This window comes from Crocodylus siamensis, chromosome 5 (assembly GCF_052110815.1).
Source record: "Crocodylus siamensis isolate JL-2025a chromosome 5, ASM5211081v1, whole genome shotgun sequence".
In the NCBI taxonomy this organism is placed as follows: domain Eukaryota; kingdom Metazoa; phylum Chordata; order Crocodylia; family Crocodylidae; genus Crocodylus; species Crocodylus siamensis.
Window position 1 is genome coordinate 46,521,641 of NC_143399.1, and position 25,906 is coordinate 46,547,546.

The 25,906-nt window shown below is 45.5% G+C and overlaps 1 protein-coding gene across 1 annotated transcript in view; it reads right to left on the reverse strand.

Annotated features, from left to right (window-relative positions):
• Nucleotides 1–25,906, reverse strand: part of ADCY10 (adenylate cyclase 10) — a 73,341-nt gene that overhangs the window by 21,639 nt on the left and 25,796 nt on the right. The window contains exons 15-27 of the mRNA XM_090049747.1: nucleotides 25,783–25,873; nucleotides 24,749–25,028; nucleotides 22,940–23,076; nucleotides 19,363–19,497; nucleotides 17,754–18,035; nucleotides 14,706–15,062; nucleotides 13,167–13,232; nucleotides 11,595–11,726; nucleotides 11,439–11,498; nucleotides 10,632–10,691; nucleotides 5,569–5,620; nucleotides 4,513–4,744; nucleotides 2,092–2,199 (exon numbers count right to left, since the gene is read on the reverse strand). Coding sequence (XP_089905873.1) covers nucleotides 2,092–2,199; nucleotides 4,513–4,744; nucleotides 5,569–5,620; nucleotides 10,632–10,691; nucleotides 11,439–11,498; nucleotides 11,595–11,726; nucleotides 13,167–13,232; nucleotides 14,706–15,062; nucleotides 17,754–18,035; nucleotides 19,363–19,497; nucleotides 22,940–23,076; nucleotides 24,749–25,028; nucleotides 25,783–25,873 — 1,992 coding nt within the window. The remainder of the gene's footprint in view (nucleotides 1–2,091; nucleotides 2,200–4,512; nucleotides 4,745–5,568; nucleotides 5,621–10,631; nucleotides 10,692–11,438; nucleotides 11,499–11,594; nucleotides 11,727–13,166; nucleotides 13,233–14,705; nucleotides 15,063–17,753; nucleotides 18,036–19,362; nucleotides 19,498–22,939; nucleotides 23,077–24,748; nucleotides 25,029–25,782; nucleotides 25,874–25,906) is intronic.

Below are 25,906 nucleotides of genomic sequence, written 5' to 3' on the forward strand. Positions count from 1 at the left end.
GTATATGTATGTATGTATGTGTACATATATGTGTGTGTATGCATATACATGTACATCTACATATGCTGGGTTTTTTACTGTAGCCGTATTGGTCTAAGGACATAGGCAGGCCAGGTTCTTTTGGTAGATGTGATATATTTTATTGGACCAACTGAGTAGTTGGAAAAAGGTTCTTTGCAAGCTTTGCAATATATACACACATTACACTGTTCTTATTCCTGTTACAATAACAGGGCACCCACAAGAAAGTTTTAAAAAAATATGTTTCATGCTCCAGGTCAAATCAGCCAAATCAATTCCAGAACATATTGATTGAATAGAACTCAATCATTCCAAAAACTGTATTGATTGAGCAGGCAGAACTCACTCGTTCTAAACACCATGTATGGTGCTATAACCAACAAGCATCCTTTGTCCCATGTTCTCAACCTGGGACTTCAGATATTCCCAAATCCATTAGCAGGCATCCTACACCAGAGGACTTGGGATTCAGACGGCCCCACTTGATCTACATTTGATTTGAGACAAAAGGCCAAGAAGCATTAGTACAACTCATCTGAATAAGATACATGGTAGTGTCCATTGCATACAGTCTCCCTAAGCACTGATTCCTTTTAAAGCCATGGTGAGCCACCATACTGCATATATTTCAACACTCTCTTCACTCCCACAGCTGAGCTGTGCATTTCTCTTCCATTTCCAATGGTTCCTGTTTCTTCACCATCCTTAAGCATCTGACAAACATCACTAAATAGGGCCCCAAACAGTTTACCTAGATCTCCTCTGTTAACTCCTGTCTTAGCCTGTCACATATGATTAGTGTGACCCTGTCCTCCATGAGATGTCACCAGACCAAGTTCCCTTTGCCTCATATGTATATACATTTTTGGAGGATCCCAAGACTTGTAATGACACCTGGTTCCAATCATGAGTGGAGGGGTCTAATTAGCACATGGATCCTTTGTGGGGAGTGGTTGGCGTACACAAACATACTGAGCAGTGCTGAGCTATAGAATCACGATGGTTTTAAATACTGTTGACTCTACAGCAGCCCAGCCCAGTGAACTGTATGGTAAGTGATGAGCTTTTTGGCTTTGGATTAATATCATGCATAATTTGTACTATAGATAAAGTAGGTACCAAAGTGCTGCTTAAAAGTGTGTTTATGGAGTACCTGTGCTAAAACTTGCAGCAGTTTAAAAAAGAGGTAAAATGCATCAAACCTGGATGAATTAAGTCTCTGAGTGCCTGTAGTAATTTGCCTATTTGAAGATTACTATAAGCATGCTTATTTCAAAGTCAGTGTTTTCAAATTTGTGCCTTACTTCCATATGCTTCAGGAAGGGTGTGACAGCAAGAGGGGAGAAAGGCCTGCAGGGAAATGAAGTTGGGGAGGCAGAGGGCAAGGGAGCCACCTGAACCCTCAAATTTATTTTCCCTGCTGTAGCAGTGGGTGGGGGAAAAAATCAAGGCAAACCTCCAATAATTAGATTCTATATCAGGAAAATTGTAACAAATTCTGTTCTATTTATAAATTTTCCATATATAGAATCTAATTATTCAGGGTGTTGTCATATAATCAGGGTCATCTTGTATTTGAGTAAATATGGTACATTCCCTGACCATAATATATGTTGAATATATTCCTATTTCCTTTATAAGAACAACTAGGAAGCTAAAGCCCCACCCTAATAACTGCAGCCATTTAGTTATTATTCTGTATCAACTGAGTTTAAGACCATCTGGTTTTGTGCTGAAAATCACTGCTCTGCAATCAAAAGATCTAAAGCACATACATAAAACGTGATATATCACCCCCTCTTGGTAAACGTGTTGGTGGTGCTGTTGTGGAGAGAGGCAAAGGAGGAATATTAGGCTCCTGCTTCAACAGGTAGCTAATAAATTTGAGTACCTGGCTCTGACTGAGAGCCAAGAAGCCTGAAATTGTTTTGATTGAAAGGTGAAGTGGACACAGAAGTGTAGACTGATGGGCCCAATGAGAATCAAGGGCTAGGAATTCCAGGACATTTGCTGTCATCTTCTGAAAGCCACCTCAGATATACATGAAAGGATTCCTCCCTGTCTCCTTACCTCACCCTTAAGGCTGTAGAAAGTGGCTTCCTCAAATAGGCTAATTACATGGCTTCTAGGATCCAGTGACTTGATCAGGCTCTCGGCTATATTCAGATTCATAAAGGCCTAAAACAAAGCAAATCACAAAGAGAGCAAATGACTGTCTGTGAAAATCACACATCCAGCCCCATCACTCACTGAAGACAGATTAATTCTATGGTCACCTGTGGCCAGTACAGATGACTAGAGAGAGTCAGTAACGAATCCTGTTGGTGGAAAGGTTCAATGTAAGTGGAGAGAGCTCTCTGATTCCTACTCTTCACATCCCAAGTGTGTTGTAAGAGAAGAAGAAAGCGTTCCCAGGTCAGGTTATAAATAGAATAGGGCCACCGCAAAGCATTATACCTGATGATTCACTGTTAAAACTGTTCCAACCATGGTGCAGCGCAGCCTGAATCAGAGAGATGCAGCAGGGGATGCCCACTCTTCCCCATCCAGGCTGAGCTCAAACATATTGGAGAATCTACCCCAGGGGTTGTCAACCGGGGGAGCGGGGAAGCTTGCATGCAGTGGCCACTGCCGCTACCCACTACCCCATGCTGCTGCTGCTCTCCGCATCCGGCTGTGCACCATTTCCTCCCCACCACACCTCATGTCTGGCTGCTGGGGAGTACTCCTATTAAAAAAGGTTGATCTAGCCTATAAACCCAAAGAGAACTCCTATGCCAAATCCAGGACAGTAAAGGAACTTTCCTTCTATTTGGAATAATCCAGGAACTAGGGGAACCACATGTAGAGTTGGGACGTGGGTCCACACAATCAGTCTAAGTGTTGAGTGACTAATGGTACTGACTGTAGCCTGTCATTGTATAAACAAGCCACAATGGAAGCCTCCTTTGCACAGTTCTGCCAAGAAATCTCACTGAAGAGCTGCAGCATGCCCCACTATAACAGCCCCTTTTCCCTTTCAAATTCCACTCCCGCACATAGCTCTGTAGATGCTTCTGATCTAAATTAGCTCTCTGCTACCTTAGTTGTGAGCTCCTAAATAGACCTGTTAATGTCTGACAATCCTGACTGGTCTGTCAAGATCACTCTGGAGCAGAGACTGCTCTTTAAAATATTGATACATATTACATGATAAAATGTCACCAAAAGACTCCTAGAATCACATTATTTATCATTTCACAAACCTCTTTGGTGTTAAGGTCATGACCCTTTGAGCCCTTTGTTGGCACTGGATTTATAACCCAGATACCTTGTTCTGGGTGGACTCAAAACCCTCAGACTGAGCACGATCTCTCCATTCAATAACAGGCAAATTTTACTGATACACAGCAATAAAAGATAAACATAATGCAAACAATTCTGTATCTACCAGTCCTAGAGCTGCCACAGAGGAAGGTGTGTCTGACTAGTATACAAGCTTTACCCTGAGATTCTTTCTTGAATGTCAGATATCAGCAGCCTGGAGGTGAGAGGCTGAAGCCCATCTTCCCCTGCGTCCCTCCCTCCATCCAGTGGGAAGGATGAGACAGGCTGGTGGTGTGTAGCAATGGTAGCCTCAGGTTCCCTTCTTGGAGTCCTTTTGCTGGTCTTAAATTCCTCCTTTTGCATTCTTTCTCCCCTCTGATGACTCTTCATCTCTGGGTATCATTGACTAGTTTTCCTGTGTTCATCATATTGTCCACTTTCTATCCTTTCAGCATATTCTTTTGTTTCAAAAAGCCATCACATGCACACATTCTACTTTGGTTATTTACTGGTTTCTCCTAATTTGGTCCATCTACCAGAACCAGAAATCCCAAGGGCTCTGCAGTTTGGCACTGTGATCTGGAGGGTCCCTGATCTGTATCTGGGTACACTGTTCATGTTATGGAACACTGTAGTACATGTCTTTAGTTTCCCAGCCTGTGTGTCTTCTTGCCTGTGTCAGACACAGTGGGCCTTGAAGGAAACTTTATCATAAACAGGCTTTTAGAAATCAATTACGCCTTGCCATTGCCCTGGGCCATTGTTCTAATCTAATGCATATCTACTTTACCTATAAGCCAAGCCCAAAAAGAAAATCTTTAAATACCATTTTCTAACCATCACCCATGTTCCTAGGTGTTTTCTTGCATGGCATCTCTTGCCCTCAGCATCCCCTGTGCTCGCAAAGCATTCCAACTGTCAAACACAAATCAGATGGAACTTAATCTCCCACATGCTACATTTGGGATATTAAAATCCTACTTCACAGCAAGCAGTTTTGGTAATAGAGGAAGGAGAGAAGGCAAGTTTAAGACTTGATCCCACCATTTTCAAAATACAAAGAAATGTATGTTCCCAGATGCATGTGAGATTCTGCCAAAATGAGGAGAAGCAATAAAGAGAAAGATCAAGGGAGCTGACAATAATTCATTTGGAAGTTGGGTTCAAGGGAGACAAGCAGCTCACCATATAATTGTTTGAAAGGTTTAAGTATGCGGCTGCACATTCCAACAAGTAATACAAGGCTCTGGCCTCATCTCCTATTGCCATGCAGTGCCGGGCAAGGGGCATAAACACGGATGCCACAATCTGTTCACATTCACATGATGCCATGTATGTGGTCTTCCCTCTACCCTGGCCAAAAAGACGAATGATCTCATCCATCCTATCCAGAAACTCCTTTTGTGCAGCTTCAGCTCTGGTCAAAAGACAAGATCACAATTAACAATTAGGAGTTGATTTCCCTGATGCAAATATTGTCATTCTCCCAGTACAGACCAGGAACAATAGCATAGCAGCTAATGGATATAGATACTAATGACTGTTTGACAAGATTAATAATTAGCCACCCAGAATTAGGAATCCCAAGACAAGTGGTGTACAGCAGTCTATGGGGTAATGTTCCAATATGAATATGCATAAATAAAAAGGTATTACCATAACATAGTATAAATAAAGCTTCCCAGCATAGCACTAAATGGGGAGAGAAAACACCAGATCAGTGACTAATTAGTCTGAGAAGCAGCAACCTGTTTCACCTACTTTGGGTCTCCCCCACAAACAGTTGTGTAAGTAACATGAATGCTAGTCCTTCTATATTGCTTTTATCTCCCTTGTACAATCATAGTTGTGTTGTTTTTTTGGGCTTGTTAAATAAATGAGTTACTACTGCACTGTAAAGGCTCTGTCTATTGATAGCCTCACTACTATAACAAACTAGGCCAAAGATCAAACCCACTAAGACAATATCCTAAGTTACATCAGTGTAGATGCTGTGTGCCTATACTTATCCCAGAATTACCTAATGGTGAGGAGGTATAATATTGCCTATAGCATTCATGCTACGTAAGTCATCATTTGTCTGCTCTGGATCCCAGTATAATTTATATGGATATATGAAACTAAAGTAAATTATATATATGTTAATGTGTCATGCGCCTATGCCCATGATGTGCTGAAGTCCAGTTATTAACCAACTGTGACTGGCATAAATCAGTCAAATTGTAAATTACACTACACTACCTGAGGTTTTCCTCTAGCAAAGTACCATCTTTCTTTAAAAACCTTCCAATGTCTAGAAAGAAAAATAAAAAACAGTTAAATATCTCATCATATGTCACAGAGAACAAGCTATTTCCTACTATTTTTCCAGCATTATGTTAAAGAGATGAAATTCAAATGAGGGAAGTTATACTTGATCATCCCAGAAGTTCATTGCTGAGTTTCATAGATTTCATAGATTTCATAGACATTAGGGCTGGAAGGGACCTCGGGAGATCATCGAGTCCAGCCCCCTGCCCAAAGGGCAGGAAGTCAGCTGGGGTCATAGGATCCCAGCAAGATAAGCATCCAATTTACTCTTGAAGGTGTTCAATGTAGGTGCTTGAACCACCTCCAATGGCAGACTGTTCCAGACCTTGGGGGCTCGGACAGTAAAGAAATTCTTCCTTATGTCCAGCCTGAAACGGTCTTGCAGGAGTTTGTGACCGTTCGACCTCGTCATCCCATGGGGCGCTCTGGTGAACAGACGTTCCCCCAGATCCTGGTGGTCACCCCTGATAAACTTATAGGTGGCCATCAGATCACCCCTGAGCCTGCGCTTTTCCAGGCTAAAGAGTCCCGTGGCTCTCAGCCTGTCATCGTAAGATCTGTTTTCCTGACCTCTGATCATGCGCGTGGCTCTCCTCTGGACTCTTTCAAGCTTCTCCACATCCTTTTTGAATTGTGGAGCCCAAAACTGGATGCAGTACTCCAGCTGCGGCCTCACCAAGGCCAAGTACAAGGGGAGAATGACGTCCCGGGATTTGCTCGAGAAGCATCTATGGATGCACGCCAGCATTTTGGTCGCTTTACTAGCCGCAGCATCGCATTGGAGGCTCATGTTCATCTTGTGGTCAATGGTGACCCCCAAGTCTTTTTCTTCTGTAGTGCTAACCAACGTAGCACTGCCGAGCCTGTAAGGGTGCTGCAGGTTTTTCCTCCCAAGGTGGAGAACCTTGCATTTTTCGGTGTTAAACACCATCAGGTTCTCGTCTGCCCATTTGCTGAGCTTGTCCAGGTCAGCCTGGATCACCCGCCTATCTTCTGGCGTGGATGCTTTGCCCCAAAGTTTGGTGTCATTGGTGAACTTGGCCAGTCCACTCCTGACTCCAATGTCCACATCATTAATGAAGATGTTGAACAGTATGGGTCCCAGGACAGAGCCTTGAGGGACCCCACTGGTTACAGGGCACCATGATGAGTGACTGCCATCAATCACAACCCTCTGGGTCCGACCACGAAGCCAATTTCCCAGCCAGCGGATCGTGGTGGAGCCAAGGCCACAACTGGGCAGTTTGGCCAAGAGGTGATCATGGGATACCAGATCAAAAGCTTTTTTGAAGTCAAGATATATGACATCAATCTCTTCTCCCTTGTCCAGGTGATAGGTCACCTGGTCATAGAAGGAAATGAGATTGGTCAAACAAGACCTACCCGCAACAAACCCGTGCTGGCTGTCCCTTAGAATGTTAGCCTGGGCCAGTCCCTCAAGGATGGCCTCCTTAATAAACTTTTCTAAGATCTTCCCCAGGATAGAAGTCAGGCTAATGGGCCTGTAGTTAGCCGGATCCACTCTCCTCCCTTTCTTGAAGATCGGCACCACATTGGCCTTCTTCCAGTCTTCGGGCACTACACCAGAGCGCCAGGAGTTTTCAAAGACCCGTGCCAGGGGCTGGGCTATGACGCTCGCCAGCTCCTTGAGTACCCTGGGGTGCAGGTTGTCAGGGCCAGCTGACTTGAAGGTATCCAGCTTCTCAAGGTGTTCCTTCACGAGGTCAGCATTGATGGAGGGTAGGGGATCCCCCTCACCCAGATTTCCCTGTCCCATAGCGGGCATGGGCATCCCGTGTGACTGATGAAAGACTGACGCAAAGTACCTATTTAATAGGTTGGCTTTTTCCTGGGTGTCAGTTGTCAGTTGCCCCATCTGGTTTAGCAGGGGTCCAACATTGCCCTTGCTTTTCCTCTGGCTCCCCACATACCTGAAAAAGGACTTTTTGTTGTCCTTGATGCCTGAAGCTAGTTGGAGTTCAGCTGCAGCCTTGGCTTTCCTGGTTTGCTCCCTGCAGGACCGGACCAGCGCGGAGTAATCCTCCTTGGAGGTGAATCCCGTCCTCCATCCTTTGTAGGCTTTCCTTTTTAGCCACAGTAGGTCCGCTAGGTCTCTGTAGAGCCAGGGGGGCTGCTGTGCCTTCTTGCTGCCTTTCCTCCGTGTTGGAATAGATTTAGCTTGTGCACTGAGGATCGCTTCCTTGAGAAGCAACCACTCTTCTTGAACTCCCATCTCCCTGGGGTCATGGTCCCTGAGGGCCTGACCGACTAGCCTCTTGAACTTGTCAAAGTCGGCTTTTCTGAAGTCAAGGACTTCTGTGTTGCTGACTGACTTGCCAGCTTTACGGCGGATGGTGAAGGTGATCAGCTCGTGGTCACTGTCACCCAACTTCCCATCGATCACTAGGTCGCCGATTAGGTCATCCCCCGTAGCCAGTACCAGGTCAAGCAGCACTTTGCCTCTCGTTGGCCCATAGACCTCTTGGGTCAGGTAGAGGTCATCCACGCATGAGAGAAAGCTTTGCGCCTGCTCAGATTTAGCTGAGTGATCTTCCCACGAGATGTCCGGGTAATTGAAGTCACCCATGACAACCAAGGTCCCGGAGCAAGCGGCCTCAGTCAGTTCCCGGGCAAACTCCTGGTCAAGCTCGGGACTTTGAGTGGGAGGTCTGTAGTAGACTCCCACCGTTGTGTCCCCTGTGCCGAATTCCCCACGAATTTTTACCCAGAGGGTCTCTAGCTGTCCATGCCGGTCGCCAACATCAGCTTGCAGGGACATGTAGCTTTCCTTCACATAGAGAGCTACACCCCCGCCCCTTTTGTCAACACGATCCCTCCTGTACAGGGTATAGCCCTCTATCCCCGTGGTCCAGTCATGGGTGGAGTCCCACCAGGTCTCCGTTATCCCAATGACGTCATAATTCTTTGCACTGAGCAGGAGGACGAGCTCGTCCTGCTTGTTGCCCAGGCTCCTGGCATTAGTGTACAGGCAGGCAAGTGTGCCCTTGGGGGCTCTTGCCTTGCCCACAGATTGTGCCAGGGCTGGGGCAGGGGTGAGCTCCCTTAAGTGCCCCCTTAAGTGCCTTGGTCCGCTGGCTTTGCAAGGGCCATTCAGCGGGCCAGCAGGGGCAGTAGTCCCCCCATCCCCCAGCGGGCTTAGTTTAAAGCCCGGTGGAGCAGGTCAGCCAACCTGGCTGAGAAGAGCCTCCTCCCCAGGGGAGAGAGGTGGAGGCCATCTCTTCCCAGCAGCTTGCTGCCTCTCTCTCCAAAGAACGGGCTGTGGTCATGGAAGCCAAAGCCTTCCTGATAACACCAGCGCCGCAGTCTTTGGTTCACCGCGTGGATCCTCCTCTCCCTCCTCAGCCCATAGCCCGAGACTGGGAGGATCGAGGAAAACACCACCTGAGCTCCCAGACCCCTAAGCCCCACTCCCAACCCCCTGTAGCGCCTCATGACCTGGCTGGGGGTGCTCCGAGCCGTGTCATTGGTGCCCACATGAATAAGGAGCATGGGGTAGTGGTCTGTGGGCCGGAGGAGCTGCGGGATCCTCTCCGCAATGTCTCGGATGCGGGCCCCCGGGAAGCAGCAGACTTCCCGGGCTAAGGGGTTGGGGCGGCAGATTGCCCCCTCAGTGCCCCGCAGGATGGAGTCTCCCACAACAAACACCTTACGCTTTGTCTTGGGGAGAGCGAGGCCAGTAGCTGCGGTCGAGCCTGGGTTGCCTGCGGGAGCTGGCAACTGCGTGGGCTCTGCTGGGGCTGCAAGAGGTGCGAACCTGTTGCTAAGCTCCGGCGGGGCAGTGGCCTTCGTGCGGCGGGCCTTGGGGCCCTTGACCACCTTGGTCCATGCCCCTGACTGGGCAGAGCGGGAGGTCCCAGAGTCCTCCTTAGTCGCGGAGGGAGATGGAGCTCTCCCCTGCGGCTCCTGGGGGAGAAGGGTCTGGCAGTAGGAGTCTATCTCCTGCTCACAGTCCCTGATGGCACGCAGTCTCTGGACTGTGGCCTGGAGCTCCTCCAGCTGGTGCGCCAGAGACCCCAGTAGGGAGCAGACCCCGCAAGGGGAGGGGGCCATGCTCCTGGGCCCCAGAGCCTGAAAAAGGGACAGGCAGCCCCCGCAGCCAAGAGCCAGGGGCTCCGTCTGCGTGGAGCCCGGAACTATGGGCTCCGTCTGGGTGGCCATCTCTGAGGTGCCCGATGGGGGGGCCGCAGAGCCCGAGGGGACCCTCGGGGTGCGGCGCGTGCCCATCCGTGTCATGCCTCTGGTAGGCTGGCTACGGCTGGGGCTGGCTATGGCTGGGGGGGGTCGCAGGCAGGGTCTCGTGCCCTCCCACGCCCTCCCCTGCGCGAACTCCGCGCTAACTCAAGTGCCTGTTTACGCAGCCTGTTCGCGCGGCTCCGGTTGCGGGGCTCCCTGGGGGGCTGGGCCAAGTAGGGACCTGGGCGGGGGTTTGACCCGGCCGGCACCAGGCAGCGGCATCCTCCCAGCAAGCGAGGAGTTAACCCCTTCCCACCACGAGCCCGCTTACCTCCGGCTGTGCTGGGGGTCGGCAGGGGGCTCGGCGGCTGCTGAGGGGGTGTCTGGGGGGCTTCGGGGAAGTGGGGGCGCAGCGGGCTTCACCCGCGCGTCTCTCACCGCTCCAGAGCCTACCTGAGTAGGCTTGAGTTATCTACAATCAACTTACTCCTCCTGAATTAGCATCACTTAAATGAAAGCAACCACACCATTAAACTGCCCTCAAGTTCCTTTGTCCACACTGGTGCCACTGTCACTCACATGGCACTAAGGCTTGTCTGTACCATAGTAGTGCTGCATCCTGATGAACATACTCCACCCACCACAGTAAATCTACTGATGTACTCAGCCACATGCTCCTGGAACACAGCACTGCTGGTCTACTGCTGAGGACCAAAGTCTGTTAAGCACAAATTTCTCTCTGCCACACTGATAGTCTTCAGCTAGTCTATTACAGCCAGGGAAGGTAAATGGAAAATTACCTTCTGCAATTTGTGGAATAATTGACCCTAATCCCCTGGAGAAAGCAGAAGAACGGTGATCTGAAAGTAAGAGAGCAAAGATCATGTTTATGTACGTGTTCAAGCAGTTCGTGCCCTATATAAGACAAAGGACCATACTGCATTCCTGGTAAAGAATCTTTACCCCCAGTGGTGGCCAGGAAACTTCCAGGAGATGGTTGTCTGGAGAAGAAGTGCACCATCAAGGATGAAGGTCCTAAATATGGCTGTACCCCAGCCAAAATTGCCTTATCTTACACAAGACTCCTTTCCGGAAACTACCCCAAAAGGGCTAATATTGGCTATCCACAGCTGGTATAGAACAGCATAGCTCTATGGCTATCTATGGGGCCATGCTTATATACACTAGCATGACATCTAATCCAAAGCATTTTGTGCCGAAACCCCTCCCCTCAACCCAGGTGCTGAATGATTTCACTATGCTTCTGGCCAACTCCTTCAGAAAGTGCATTTGATTAGTTAGAGGGAAGGGCAGGGGAAGTATTCAGCTTTTCCCAGCTGCCCATTTTTATTTCCCCCTTTTCTTAAATTTCATTTTCAACCTTGAATTTTTAAAGTTAATACAGGAGGCTGAGGACCAAACACCATCTCAGCTACCAAGAGGCAGCTCCCATTTATATCAATGGAAGCCCCATGTCCAATAAAGCTGGACTTGGACTTGTGCCTCACTATCTTCCTAATACAGCTCTGTTCAAGTTAACAGCTGTTTTAAGCATGATGCATTACAGTCAGGACCAGCTCCAGCTGGTCTATTACAGTCAAGGTTACCTTCTGTAGCACTTTGTGCCACTGACCCATGTCTCCTGGAATAATTAGGCATATGGATATCTGAAAGTAAGAGAACAAAGTGATCTAAGTGTGCAGGCAGTATATGGTTTATTTAAGACAAAGAAACACCCTGCCTTCCTAGTGACGAGCTCTTACCTTCACCAAGAGGCCTGAACATTCTAGAAGGCGAGTGTCTAGAGATGGTGCGCATAACCATGGCTGCGGTGTCTAAATACGACTGCACTCCAGAAAAGATACTACTGAGCTTATTTCGTGGTTCATGGATTTCTAAGTATACAAAGCGTAAGCTATTAGTCTTCTTCAAAATGAAAGGCATCCTGTGAATACTGTAAAAAGTCTTATTGTAATTTCACCTCTACTGGAGGGAACTATTTTCAGAAGTCTTTCCTGCCCAAGTGCAGTGGGGCTGGACCTGACAATCTGTGAGGTCCCTTCTAGCCCCTAATAACTACGAAACTATGACCAGAAGTAATGTCACAACCAGTAGTATAACTAGGAGGTGGGGAAAGGGGCACCAACTTAGGAAGGGCACCAGAATTGCCCCCCACCCCCACAGAGTCCCTTCCCTGGCAGCGAGAGCAACCCCATGGCATAGCTCTTGAAGCAGAAGCAGCCCATCAATGGACACTGCACTGCTGCTTTAAGAGCAAGAGGTGGGAAGGCAAAGCATATGGTAGCAGCAGGAGCAGCACAACCAGGGACTGTTTGGTGTTCCTAGCATGAATAAGACTCCTGTGCTACCTGTCCTTACCCCACTCAAAGCTGTGCCTTCCCACCACCCCTGTTCTCAAAAAAAGCCCCCCCCCACAACCTGGCCTCTTACAACAGTTTGCCCACGATGCAAGCTCTGCTTCTTACATCTCTGGTAACAACCCAACTGTTTATCACATTCTCGTATCCAGCAGGTCTGGGCAGCATAAAGTATGGGAGATCTATCAAGAGTTCTAATTATTAACTTAAAACAATACCATACAGAACTCTAACGTATGTGAGTCTGTCTTCTGCCAGACTTCAGACTAACACAACTAACAACTTCTCTTCGTTAATCAAGGACATAAAAGCCAGTTCTTCTAAAGAATGTGTGCAAAAGTTATTTGGATATTTCAACATAATAGACAAAATTCACCCTGGTCTAACAGCACCAAAATACCTTTACTATTATCGCTAATTATTTTGCAATTGTCTTATTATACATTGCCTATATTTTCTTGGGGTTTTTTAAAATCTGGAAACCTCTGTGATATATATCTATAAAGAGAAAAATAATGTTTTCACATACGTTTTGTCAGGATATGTTTTCTCAGGAATTACTAAGACTGAAACTGAATCAGAGTATCTGCCCTGCTTCTATTCTTCCTGCAAGGCTTATCACAGGGTTTGGCAGAAATTGTTTTCATCCAAAACATGGAAGCATCCAATTGTATAGCACTCCCATGCTAGGTTAGCACATTGGTTCACTAATGACCCAGGGAAATAATAAATGTCTTCCCCTCTAAGGCTATATCATTCTCTCTTTGCCCATCTCAATATCTCAGTATTTCACCTCTCTCTCATTAATTTTTTTTTCAGTCTCTTATCCCATTAATCCAATAAATCAACCACTTCTTTCATCCCCTGCTTCCTGCAGCACTCTGGGGATTTCTCTTGTAGTCTCTTCTTGTTCCCTTTAAGGTTATTGTGGGTTCTTTATCTGACTGGACATTTTACCTTCATTTAACTCTGTGTTATTTTCTTGCAAACACATCACAGCAGGCTCAACTTTTCGGTCTAAACCTGACAAATGGAAGACAGAAACAGATTGTGACATATAACAACAAAATGTGTCATGGCTCTTTATCATTTGTCTGTCGGTGGAGTCTGGAGACCAGAGTGCCATTGCACTAGATGTAAGATAGGTATAATAAAAAAGTTGGCCAGCTCCAAAGAACCTACAAGGAGCCAATTCTGCATCAGAACTAAATTCAACTGCAGGACTTATTAATGTATACTGCCTTGTTTGTTTTGAAGGGTGGATTTATTTCACCCTCCCTCCCTCTAGGTCTTGGCTTCTGCAGTGTTGTCCAGGCTAGTTCAGAACTTCTTTAATTTAACAGATACCAAAGACATGGAGAGCAAACATTAGTTTTAGTAGCTTCTCTTCTCAGCTTTCAATCACAGCTACTAACTGTGAGGCTTCTCAGGCATCTCAGATGCTCTACTATTCCTTAGCCTACCCCCAATTCTACCTCAGCTTACCAGCCTACCTCATTCTGTTGAGCTAACTGTGGTTCTTTCCTACCTCTGCTGCTTTCGCTCCATGAAGCATGTTCTTAATAATAAGATCAAGCCTAGCTTTATAGGGAAAATCATGCAAGAACTGACTTCTCTAGGCAGATTTCCATCAGAGACACACAAAAAGATACTATGAACTCCATAGCATCAAGGAAAAATGCCAAATTCCATATACAATTCACAGGCCCCTAAATAAGATGACTAGAAATCATTGTTTCAGCTAGCAACATTTCCTCAGAACTATTGTTAAGGCTCTCTGAAGACCCAAGCAAATGACTTTACAACTTTTAGTGCTCATTTCATGCCTTATTCATCTGCCTAATACCTAGAAGCATAAGCATTTTTAAAGAAAAATGAGACTTAACTCTGGAGCATAATGTTGTGGCAAGGAGTGAATTTCCAGACAAATTCTATAGTCATGAAATCAGATTTTGGCACAGGCAGGAATCCCTTGGTAAACTGATGGCTCCCCAAAACCTGCCTCTACAAGTCTGCGTGTTGCCACATTCTTCCACAACCTCAGTCTCCTCTCTCTCTGCACTAAACACTAGAAAGCAATGCAAGGAAATCCATGGGAAAGGCCCAGGAGCTGATGGGGTACAGAAGGATTTGAAGGATATAGGGTTGAAGTGGGAAAGTATAGAAAAAGAACAAAGAAGTGCCCCTGTGATGGATTGTGTGATGGAATAAGGAAGAAACAGGAATATGTGAAATGGGAGGAAAGAGGGGTGAGGGGTAGCAAAACTGTCTGATGTTTCCTGAGACTAGAAGATGCCTCTATCCATCAGTCCCAACACCTCAGAATATGCCACAAACAGCGAGAACTTGAGAAATGTGGTATGGAGTAATTGCCAACACAGCCCTGTTCTCTTGAATACTGCAAAACAGCCCTGCTACGTTTCCTGCCACATGGTATCACAGTCCCTTGGAGAGCCCAGACTCAAGATTGTTTTATAAACTAGGATGTTCAATAACCTTCAAATGAGGGAGACTCAATTTTTCCTAGAGCTATGGCAGTGACCAATGAGGCTGCTTCACTGAATGGATATTCCTCAGGTTGCTCAAAAACAAATTCCTGGTCCTCTGGTATCTCTAGCGACATCTCAATTGCATAGCGGTGGAATGAAATGAAGTCCCCTTCACCACAACGCTTGCATTTGTGGGCCTGCTTCTGTAGGTAAGCAGCACATTTGTGATGTAACGCTTCTTTCTGGCTCTTCAGCCAGAGCTCGTAGGCTGCTTCCTGCATCAAGGCCATGCAGAACCCCATGCCGCTGCACTGCATCACTGCCTGCTCCAGTCTGATTCTGTTAGCCACAGATATTTGGACACCTTCAAAAAAACACAGATTTCTAAATTAGCTCAGTCACTGAGGGTGCTATGCTTCCACTGTAGCCATAGATGAAACTGTTTACACTGAAGGTTTAAAGCTGCACCCTTGTTGGGTTGTTAGTAGCTGTGATTGAACCCAGGACCTCTAGATTTTAAAGGTATAAACCTCAATCCCTGAGCTGATAGGCCATTATACAACACAGAAGTAGTTTAGTGGGATACAGGTATATAACGTACCTGGACAATAAATCAAAATTTTAAAAAAATCAAGCATAATAATTTAGCTCACCACACCTCACTTTGATCTCTATTCAGCCATAAAGTATACTGGTGTTTGATGGACTAAAGGGTTTACTTAAGTGATTTAGGAACAAAGAACTGGAAGGAACATCCTGGGACATTAAATCCAGTCCACTGATCACAGGCAACCATGTCATGTAATTGCTTTTGTGGACTGATCAAGTTCCATATTAAAAATAGTTAGCTCTTTTTTGTGTCCACTAACACTATGAGAAAGGTGTCCCAGAACTGTACTCCTGATTGTTAGAAGCCACCTCCTTATTTCCAGCTTCAATTTCTCCACAAACAATTTATGCCCATTTGTTCTTCTGCCCATATTGTCCTAAATTTAAATAGTCATTTTCCCACTCTGGCATGTTTATTTCCATATAGTGATGTCAATACAGAGATGTATCCTATCCCTGGCTTGGTTTTTTTGGTTTGCTAGGGTACTGGCAGGGAGCCAGGCTGGGCCTGCAAAATGTGGGGGGGAATCCCTTCCCCCACCCAGACCTTTTGATAGCGGTAGGTAGCAAAAGCTGCTGGTTCAGCTTTGCAGTGGCCAGAGCTGAAGGGGTGGAATGAAGCCCCTTATGCCGGCCCAACTTGTCTCCCCACAGTACCCCAGCCAGGGCAGCTGGAGGAAGCCCACAAAGCAAGGGGGCTCTATTCTACCCTGCCCGCCCCCCTCCAGCTCTGGCCAGGCAAAGCCCAGCTAGCAGCTCCATGCTGCTCCCTCCCCCTCTGAACAGCCACAGAGCTGGTGGGGGGACATGGCTGGAGAGAAGGGCAGTTTGTCAGCTTCTAAGGAGGCTGCTAAAGCACCCCTGCCTGCTGGTAGGGCTATGTGAAATGTTGCCCAGCATTTTGTTTCAAAGCTGTTTTAATGCGTTTCAAGCTTGAAACAGTGAAATCAAAATGAAACAAAAGCCTTTGAAACAGCTTCAAAAGGAAACATTCAAAACATTTTGAGTTTCGAAGCCAGGCTTACTGGCTTCAGTGCCGGTCCTAGCCAGCAGCATCTGCCTCTTCTCATCCGGCAGGCAGATTGGGCTGTAGGAGCTGTGCCGGAGTCCTCCTGGGGGTGTGCCAGATGACAGTGCAGCCCGCACCCAGTGCCGGGAAGATCGGTGCTGCTGCTGGCCCCAGGCAGCAGCACATGGCTCCTGTCACCCAGCAAGCAGATCGGGGTCATGCACCCCCACAAGGACTCAGGCAACAGCCCCCACAGCCCTCGCAGGGCTGCCAGCAGGCCCGCGACATGCCTGCTGGCTGACAGGAGCCAGGTCCTGTCGCCTGGGGCTAGTGGGTCCGGGGCATATCAGATGGTGCGGGGACCCACCGCCCCGATCCCGGGGCAGGGGAGGGTCCCTGCACCAGATGACCTGCCCTGGAACCCCACCCGGATTTGGCTCTGGTACAGGGGACCAGCAGCAACGATCTTCCTGGTGCTGGTCCCAGGTGGCAGCATCCAGCTTCTCTCATCTGACAGACAGATCAGGGGCTCACACCCCTGGGAGGACTCCAGCACAGCCCCAGAAGCCCTCCCAGGGGTGCAGGTGAGCCCCCGATCTGCCTGCCTGCTGCGTTTATGTTTCCCCATAATAACCTATGGGTGAAAAATTGAAACGGCATCGAAACAGCAAAACAGGTTTGACGAAACAAAACAGAAAACTACTTTCGAAATGAAACAAAACTCAAAACGAAACACTGTTCTGTCAAATCGTTGAAATGGAAGTCGAATCGGAACGATGCTGTTTTACACAGCTCTACCTGCTGACCAAGGCTGGCGTAGGCAGGCTCAATCCCCGGCAACTCATCAGGCATACATCTGTTGGGTCGGGGGTAGGGATGGGGTCTCTTAACTCATGGTGCTTTGTATAAAATGCCATGAGTTAGAGTGCAGCTCCTTAGTGTCTCTAGGCACCCAAAGAGACTTGCCTAAGGTCACACTTCCTGCCTCTAGTTGCATAGGAATTGAGGTTTCTGAGGTTAGTGTATTGACAATATCACTTGTAATGCTGCAATAAAATAAGGTTTGTTTAAAATATTCTTGGGATTTTGTTTTATATTTTATATTTTAAAAGGGAAGAGAGTCAATAGTTACACTGAAATGAACGTCCCTTGTGACTTTATTGTGCAGTGTGATCTGAGATTTGGTTGTGTCAGCTGTGACCATAGAATAGGGTCCACTGACGGTGCATTTGTAAACAGCAAATACAAAACCTACAGGCAAAAATATTCGATGATCTTTACAATCTACCCATCCTAGGCACTGGCCTGCATGTTAGCAGGAAGGATTCACACAGCACTAGGAATAGTCCCCTGAGGACACAACCCAGAAGCAAGTGAGATTTCAACGCGCTTTTGATAGCCACTCAGCATCTTTGCTCCTTTACTAGCTCCACTTACCTATTTCTTTCCCTGTTAAATTCATTTTCTTTACAGGATCGTAAACATCTAACAAGGATAAATCATGTACCGCTGCAATCTGGAATTCCCTTCCTTGCTGGAAACACTTAAAGATGTTGGCCTCAACCAAGGCTGCCAGGGTCTGGATCATCTTATTCTTAGTCCATTCTGGGAGGATATGGAACAGCAGCTCTGTAGTGAAATTTTGCCCAATGACTGCTGCACACTTCACAATCATCTGCTCCGAAGGACTCATGTTGTCTATCTCAGCCAGTGCAATTCCTGCAAAAGCAAGTCACCCATTTCCATTTTGCTTGCTCCTGTGAGAGGATGGTTATGGTGGTGAGGGCATGGAAATCCTGACTGGATCCTTGTCCTCTTTATTCTTGACAACTAAACAGGGCTGTGAAAGCTCCCTCCTCATTTGTCAACTGTGGAAGCTGCCTTCACTGGTTATAGGGAAACTATCCTTTTTACTTTTTTCCTGCCCTTGATTCAGAACCCACTATAAATGGTCAGTCAGTTGATTTGACTGCGGGTTTATTAAGCAGACCATGTTATATTAATGCATGTAATTATTTGTTCTTCATGTGTCAAAAAAGCAGCTTCCCAGACTAGTAGCACAATTCTGTGGCTCCAAAGTACCCTCAATCAGTGTGACCAGTATGAGGAAAAAAATGCCTTGGATAAACACTTAATTTGTTTCAAGTCAATCAAAAATAGTTTTGAATTCAAGTATTGACTTTGGTGAATGGTTTGGACAAGAAGTGTTGGAAAATTTTACAAGACTTGAAAAATTGTGTTCAAGATGTATAAATATCTTGATTCAATATACCAGCAGCAGGGACTCGGAGAAAGTCTGTTCACCAGGGCCCCCCTTGGAGTCACCAGGAACAATGGCCACAAGCTGAGGGAGGACAGGTTTAGGTTAGATATTAGGAAGAACTAGTTCACTGTAAGGTGGCCAGAGCCTGGAATAGGCTTCCCAGAGAGGTGCTGCTCTCACCTTCCCTGGAGATCTTCAAGAGGAGACTGGACAGGTACCTGGCTGGGGTCTTATGACCCCTGCCACCCCCAGTGCTCCTTCCTGCCCATGGCAGGGGGTCGGACTCGATGATCTGTCTAGGTCCCTTCCCACTCATCGATTCTATGATTTGAGGCCAAATTCGGCACAGTTTCTTTTTTTTTAAATTAGAAGTAAAACAATAAATGTTTATTTAACTTCAAAGTAAGAGAGTGTGTGAGTGTGTGTTTCAACAAGAAAGGCAAAACATTTAACTATCTGGTCAACCCAAAGCAGAATTTTGCTCTACATCAAACTAGAAAATTAATTCCCTGCACAGTTTATATGGATTATTGGACTGGAGCCATGGAGTGATATCCAGAACACACAGGACTTTACAGGGCTGGATCTCAAGATCCAAACTTATTCCCTGACAGGAAAGGTCAGTCTGTCTTTAAAACTCAGAATCACCCTTCTCTGCAGTGTTTCATACCTGCACTGTCTGCAGCTTTCAGGTTTCCATACTTTTTAAGCTGCTATCCTTGAGGGGGCAGGGAGGAGCATTATACAGCCCCCAGATCAAAGAAGCCAGGCTCAGACCCTCACCTTTTAATGAAGGGGGAAGTGTTATATTCTGCAACTTCACATTCTGACAGATGGTACAAATGTATAACTCTTTCTCTGTGCTCTCTAAACTGGTGGATGATGACGTTTTGAAGGGCATGCCTTTGACTGGATTGGCTGCATGAAGAGAAAAACAGAAAAAGCAAGACTGGGCAAGATCTGCAAGGACATCATACAGCCATTTTATTATACCCATTGCCTGTAACAAACACTACGAGTAAGAATACAACATGTTTCTTAGTGCAGCCCCTTATTTCCACCATTTTCCAAGTCATTTGATTGTTTGGCCCAAGCTTTCCATGTTTGGTCCTTGCTCACAGGTAATTTCCAAAAGTCACAGACTAGATCAAGCAAGTAGTCCATCTCATTTCATATTTTATCTTCATAAAATGCTTTCAAGGAAAGAATGAACACTCCTTTATGGAAAATGGACAAAAGGCCTGTGGAGGGAGTATCATCTTGAATTCCAAGCAGTGAACACCCGGTTCATGTCCTGAAGGAGGACAGAAACAGAACCTGAAGAGGTTCCGTCCTTTATGTCAGGGGTTGGCAAGCTATGGCCCATGGGCCAGATCCAGACTGCAGAACCATTGGATCTTGCATGTGAGCCTATGTGGCTTTGGCAACATTCAGTGACAAGGGGCTTCAGTGGTGTTTATTTGTTGAGTGGCAGAGGGAAGCAGTGGCAGTGGCAATGGCAGTGGCAGGATCATTCCAGCCATGGGAGGATCTAGAATTTTGAAAAGGGGGTTGCAGATGAAGAGGTGCATCATCACATATAAAACAACACATATTTTTCTCCAGTTAAAAAGTTTTATTAATATGTTAGGGGCCTATGGCTGTACTACTCAGTTTAAGATTGAAGCAAAAAACTATTGGAATAATCTAAAAATGATTTGCACTGCTGTGAAATACAATATTCATTACTAAGTGCAGGTAACAGACAGCAGAATTTCAGAACAAAGGGTAGTTTGACTAGTGGAATATCAAGGCCATTAAAAAGAAGAGAGGGTCATTAACACCTGTGGAATGAAGAATTTAGAAGGGATTAGGTAGATTACAATGAGCCATGAAGTCAAATGACTTCATCAGTACTTCCTAACTAGAAATGCTGCTGCCACTGCCAGGAAATTGGTTTTAAACTTTGGACAGAGCAGGAATCTAAGGGGAAGAAGATGAAAGTGCACCCCCCTGGATCTGCTTCCGTTTCCAGCCAACCCACACAAAAAGTGAATGGACTATTGCTCTATATTTTTATAGCTAGTGTAACTGCAAATGCTATTATAAATATCTAGCTCTTTGAAAGATTTTTTTTCTCAGTGATATGTCAGACCCACAGATTAATGATGTGATGTACAGAGAAATGTTTCCTTTAATGTTTTAAATCTGAATGTTACTGATAGTAGGAAATCAATGATTAACAGCCAGTTAACCAACTGAGTCTTATCTGCCAAATTCAATCTTTTGCCATTCAGTAACAAACAAAAATATTCAGATAATCCAAAACTAACAAAGTTAGTATATAACTAACAAATCAGTATAAACCAAAAAGAAAAAATATAAGAATACAAAGTAATAATTTTCTTACCAAGTTTCCTTCATCTACCTTCTCTCTGAGGTGGAGAGTAATCCTGCTGATTTTACACCTCTATTCCCCACGTGAGTATTTTGAAGTCTAACTTATATAGTCTAGGGAGTAAGGGTGGAAACATCCAAGGAATCTCTCTCCTGAAGACCCCACAGAACCAGACAAAGCCAGTTCTTCAGTTAAACAAAGCTGAACATCCTAGGAAAATCCAACTCTTAGGATGTTTGCCTCTTCATTTGGACAACTAATTGGTACTAGCTCATAAATTGCTCAACTAACACACTTATGTGTTCCACACTAGCTAAATTAAAGCTCATTAACACATTGTTTTTTTTAGCAACTGTCAGAGAAGTCTAAGAAAACAACCCTTGGCATAAGCATGCAATCAAAGTGCATAATTCAATAACCATCAACAATATACTGAACTGAGCCTACAGCATGCAATTTATGTACAGTCTTGTTGTCTGTAATGTATGTAAGCAACTTGCATGTCAACAGTTGTTTTAGCATGCCATTGAGTCCCATGTTTTATTATTATGAGAAGCTGTAACAATGCATTGAAAAAGGCATAGCACAGAGCTGACATCTATTACTAAAGTTGTTACCATATAGCATTATAACCCTTCTTTTCAGTGGTTTATAACAAAATCCTAGTTTTGTCAGGATTTAAGCTCTGGGGTTGTAATTTTCCAGGTTTGGCTTTTGCTTTACACTGGGTACTTTTGAAATATTTGGTTTAAAGTGGTACAGGTGTTTTGTCAGTGGATTTTTCCCATTGTAAAACAAAAAAAATACATGCTCCCATCTCTTTAGAATAGCTTTAGCAGCTAAAGAATTTGAAGTAGAAAAAGAAATTTGATCAGGGAAATTCACCTGAAGTCAAACAATTGTTTTTCAGTGAATCAATTAAAATCCATCTACATTTGTTGAAGTCATAGTAAAAAATAAACAAACAGACTGTCTTGTTCATCTATGCAGTAGGATTTATTCCATGGTTAGTCACTTTGTTTCCTAACCACAGGATCTCCAAGTTCAGTTTATGGCTATATTACACTGTTTCCAGGCTCATATAAGCATCTGGTAATTTTTTTTTCCAAATCAACCGCACAGAAGTAACAGAAATGAGTTCTCCTCTTCCTGTTAGTATTTCTCAAACTATTCCTTGGCTAACAGAAAAAAACACTAGGCTGGGAAATGAGAAACAATGAGGTTTCTCCCCATTGTTTAGTATTAATCCTGATTAAGGAGCGATACCCTTACCCTAGAAGGAGGCATATCCCCCCCATATCTAATGTGAAAAAACTAAAGCCAAGAGAGGCTGCACAAGGTCATTTCCAGTACAGCAGAGAATAGGAGCCAAGTCATGTGGAAGGAGGTGAGAGGAAAACAGAGCACTGTGGGATTCTGGAGGATTTATACGTGCCCTGTCCCTGTGCATACATAACAAGAAGTGAACTGTTCAAAAATAATATCTCATTCCAAGAGGTTCTATTTTGGAGCACTTCAGCCAGTTTTGGAACATTTCAAAGGACATGTACATTTGTATAACTGGCCCTTTGAATTATTTCAAAGGCATTTGAAAAATTTCACTTCTTACTTGTGTCCACACCCCGCCATAACCAGGAACAGAAGTCAGGACACCTGATAGCATTCTACTGTTGCCAGAAAGCTGTTGCACATCGTGGATTTTTCAGTATCCATTTCCCTTGCTTACACTGGTGCCCTTGCCCTTGGCCCCCACCCCCACCTCCATCTCTCTCTCTCTCCTTCCTTCTTACATTATCCCTCAATATGTCTCCTCCTTGTCCCAAGCACCCTCATTTGGTTTCCTGCTTTCCCTGAACCCCACCAATCAGTGGTTAACAAATGTCCAAAGAAGGAGTGAGAAATACTATAGAGGATGAGTTATGCTCTTGACTACAGTATAAAATGGTTCACAGCATGTGAAAAAGTAAATGAAGAGGAGCTTACTAAAAAGTTTCTCCCACTCATCCTCTATTTCTTCCTCTTCATCCAGCACATGGAACATGAGGGCGTTGTGTAAATAGAGGTTCCGTAGCAGCTCTTCACAATAATATGGGATTCCATGGCTCCTTTGTATCAAGAACCTACAGAGCGGTGAAATGGTCCTTTACTGATCCAGTACAATAAAGGAATGAAACACATTTCAGGTGATAGAAGCCACTTTGAAAATGTTGCTCCAAGTGTGCACCTTTTGGATTAAACCTCCATTGCAAAGTTGTCTATTATTGGAGGGTATTGAACTTGGTGACCCAGGCAGTCCACTCCCCTCATGTTCCTAGGAAATCTAAGCAGTCCTGAAGACACAGAATGTTTCCTAGACTAAATAAGCAGCAGCATTAGGGCAGGGAATTAGCCTCTTAGGAAAACAACTTCATATTAATGAGATAATTAGTTTAAATACAATGAGCCATATCTTTTGCTGGTGTAAAGTTAATGGAAACAGGCCAGCCTACATCACCTTATGATTAGGCTCCTATTTTTTTTAAGCATATAAACCTATGTATCATTAAAAATTTTACACCTCAGCTTACCACAAATGAAAGTACTGATGGCATTTGTACACATGCTTGCCCGCAGTGCTGGGCACTTTTAAAAGTGCCCAGCGCTGTGGTGTGTGCATTTGTATAAAAAGTGAAATGCACATTAGCATTAAGAAAATGGCAGCAGCACATTTTTTTAACTAAAACACATCAAAAGTGTTTTAGTTCAAAAGCACACCACTGCCATTTTCTCAGTACTAACGTGCATTTGGTCATTTGTAGAAATGCATGCAACACAATGCCAGGCATGTCAGATTGTGTGCAGAACAGACTCCATTAATTGAGTCTGCTCCAACATGCCGGAGATCCAGCACATTGGAGCAGACAAATGTATGTGAATAAATGTCCTGAAAGCTTAGATGAGCTCTACTACCTCATCACTTACTGAATACTACATTTGGCCCCACAAAGTTCTAAGCCTTCATTACTCTCCTCTAATATTTTCCTTTAAATGCTTTTCTTCCTTCTCCCACTGTACTGCCCTATTGGCAGGAAAACATTTCCCAATAAATTGCATCCAGTCCAGGGATGGGCAAAATGGCAGATCCAGCTAGCACTCAGACTCCATTTCCCAGTAGTCCCTGCCCAAGTCACTGCAGCCGTTTCCTTGGAAACCCCAGGAGCAGCGTGGCCATGACAGAATGGGGCCAGAGTGTCCAGGGAGACTGGCCCCAGCAGCCCTGGCAGGGCATGTGGCTGGACAAGGAGCTGCTGCGGGGATGGGGCCAGGGCCAGGGCCAGGGCCAGGGCCAGGATCTTGCAGCAATGACAGCATGGTCCAGAGCCAGAGCAGAGCTGTGATCTGCCTGCATGCCCTGCCAGGGCAGAGCTATGATTCATTGCCTGAATGCTGCCCCTGTCCAGGTATGTGGGCAGCAGATCACAGCTCTGACCTGGCTCCAGACCACACTATCACTGCTGCAAGATCCCTGCCGCAAAGCAGCTCCCCAGCTCAGCCACTGCTCTGCCAGCACTGCTAGGGCCAGTCTCCATGGAAACCCTGGCCTCACACTGTCACAGCCCCACCACTCCTGGGGTCTCCATGGAAACCAACCACAGCAATGCAGGCAAGGCTTCTGGGAAATGGAGTCCACTGCAGACCCAATCTGGACCATGGGCCAGACTTTGTCTGCCCTGATCTAGTCCCTACGTTGTCTTACAAATAAGACAATGTGGCTTACTACTGAGAACACAGAGCAAGTATTTTGTTACTTACGTTTCTAGTTCCCTAGGGATACTAACTACTCCAAGGTCCTGGCAAGCTTTCTGCAGGATCACAGAAGGCTTCAGCTCTCTCAGCTGAACATAAGTGGTTTGGGGGCTCTTTATGATGTTTACTGCAGAGGGGCAAGGCTGCCGTGCTCTGTAGTGGAAAGGTGATAATGCCATGATCATAAAGATTGGGACCTTGGAGAGCAGGTTTTCCAAATATTCCCAGGAGGCAGAGTCAATGAACTGGGCTTCATCAATGACAAAAATGAGAAGGTCTTTCTTTACTGCCTGAAAAAAAAAACCCAAAGAATCCCCGAATAAGGTGTTGCTTCAATGCTGAGGTGTTTGTATTCAGGCCTAGACTGGGATATAAGGCTGTCATAAAGACCACCCCAACTCTTGTGACTGCTACTTCAACTATTGGGTGGAAGAGCAGCTGTAACACCCTTTTGTTGGTTAAATCAAGTACTGGGATCTTCATAAACATGAATCTATGGTCCCTCCTTTGTTCTATTCCTAAACCACCCTCAAAGTGAATGTTTCATAGTGTATGCCTCACTTCAGCCATGTAGCCCACTGGCCCTTCCCCACTCATGCAGCCCCATATGTGAGGCTTAAGTGGGTAACGTACCAGCCCTCATGTCAGGGGCAATGTCACCTCCCCTAATTATACTTTAATTGCTACTTTGGGATGTGGGTTGTATAGAAGAGAGAGGAGAACCAAACTCTCAGACAAAGGCTAGAGCCAATTTAATAGACTATCCATGCAGTAAACTATGTTGGAAAAGAGGTCAAGTGCCACTCTACAAGAAGAGATCTGTCCAGCTCCAGAGAACATGGCCTCTAATTTTATATATGCTTGAGTGAAGATTTGTAATGGGAATTAAAGTAGGGGCCATAAGGAGGAAATGCTTAAACAAAGAGTCTCAGGTACAACCATATTTCTAGCCTGCTGACACACTGTTCACTAGCAGAATCTAAAATTCCTAGATGCAGGGTCAGGATGTTACTTTGCTGTTTCATGATGGAGCAGATTACTCACTGTCTGTAATATTTCCATAAGAAATTTTTCCATTTTTATTTTTCTTTCTTCACTGTCCATTTTAGAAACCTCCTCTGAGATGGGAAACTAATCAGAACATCAGAACAGTTAGTTACAGAC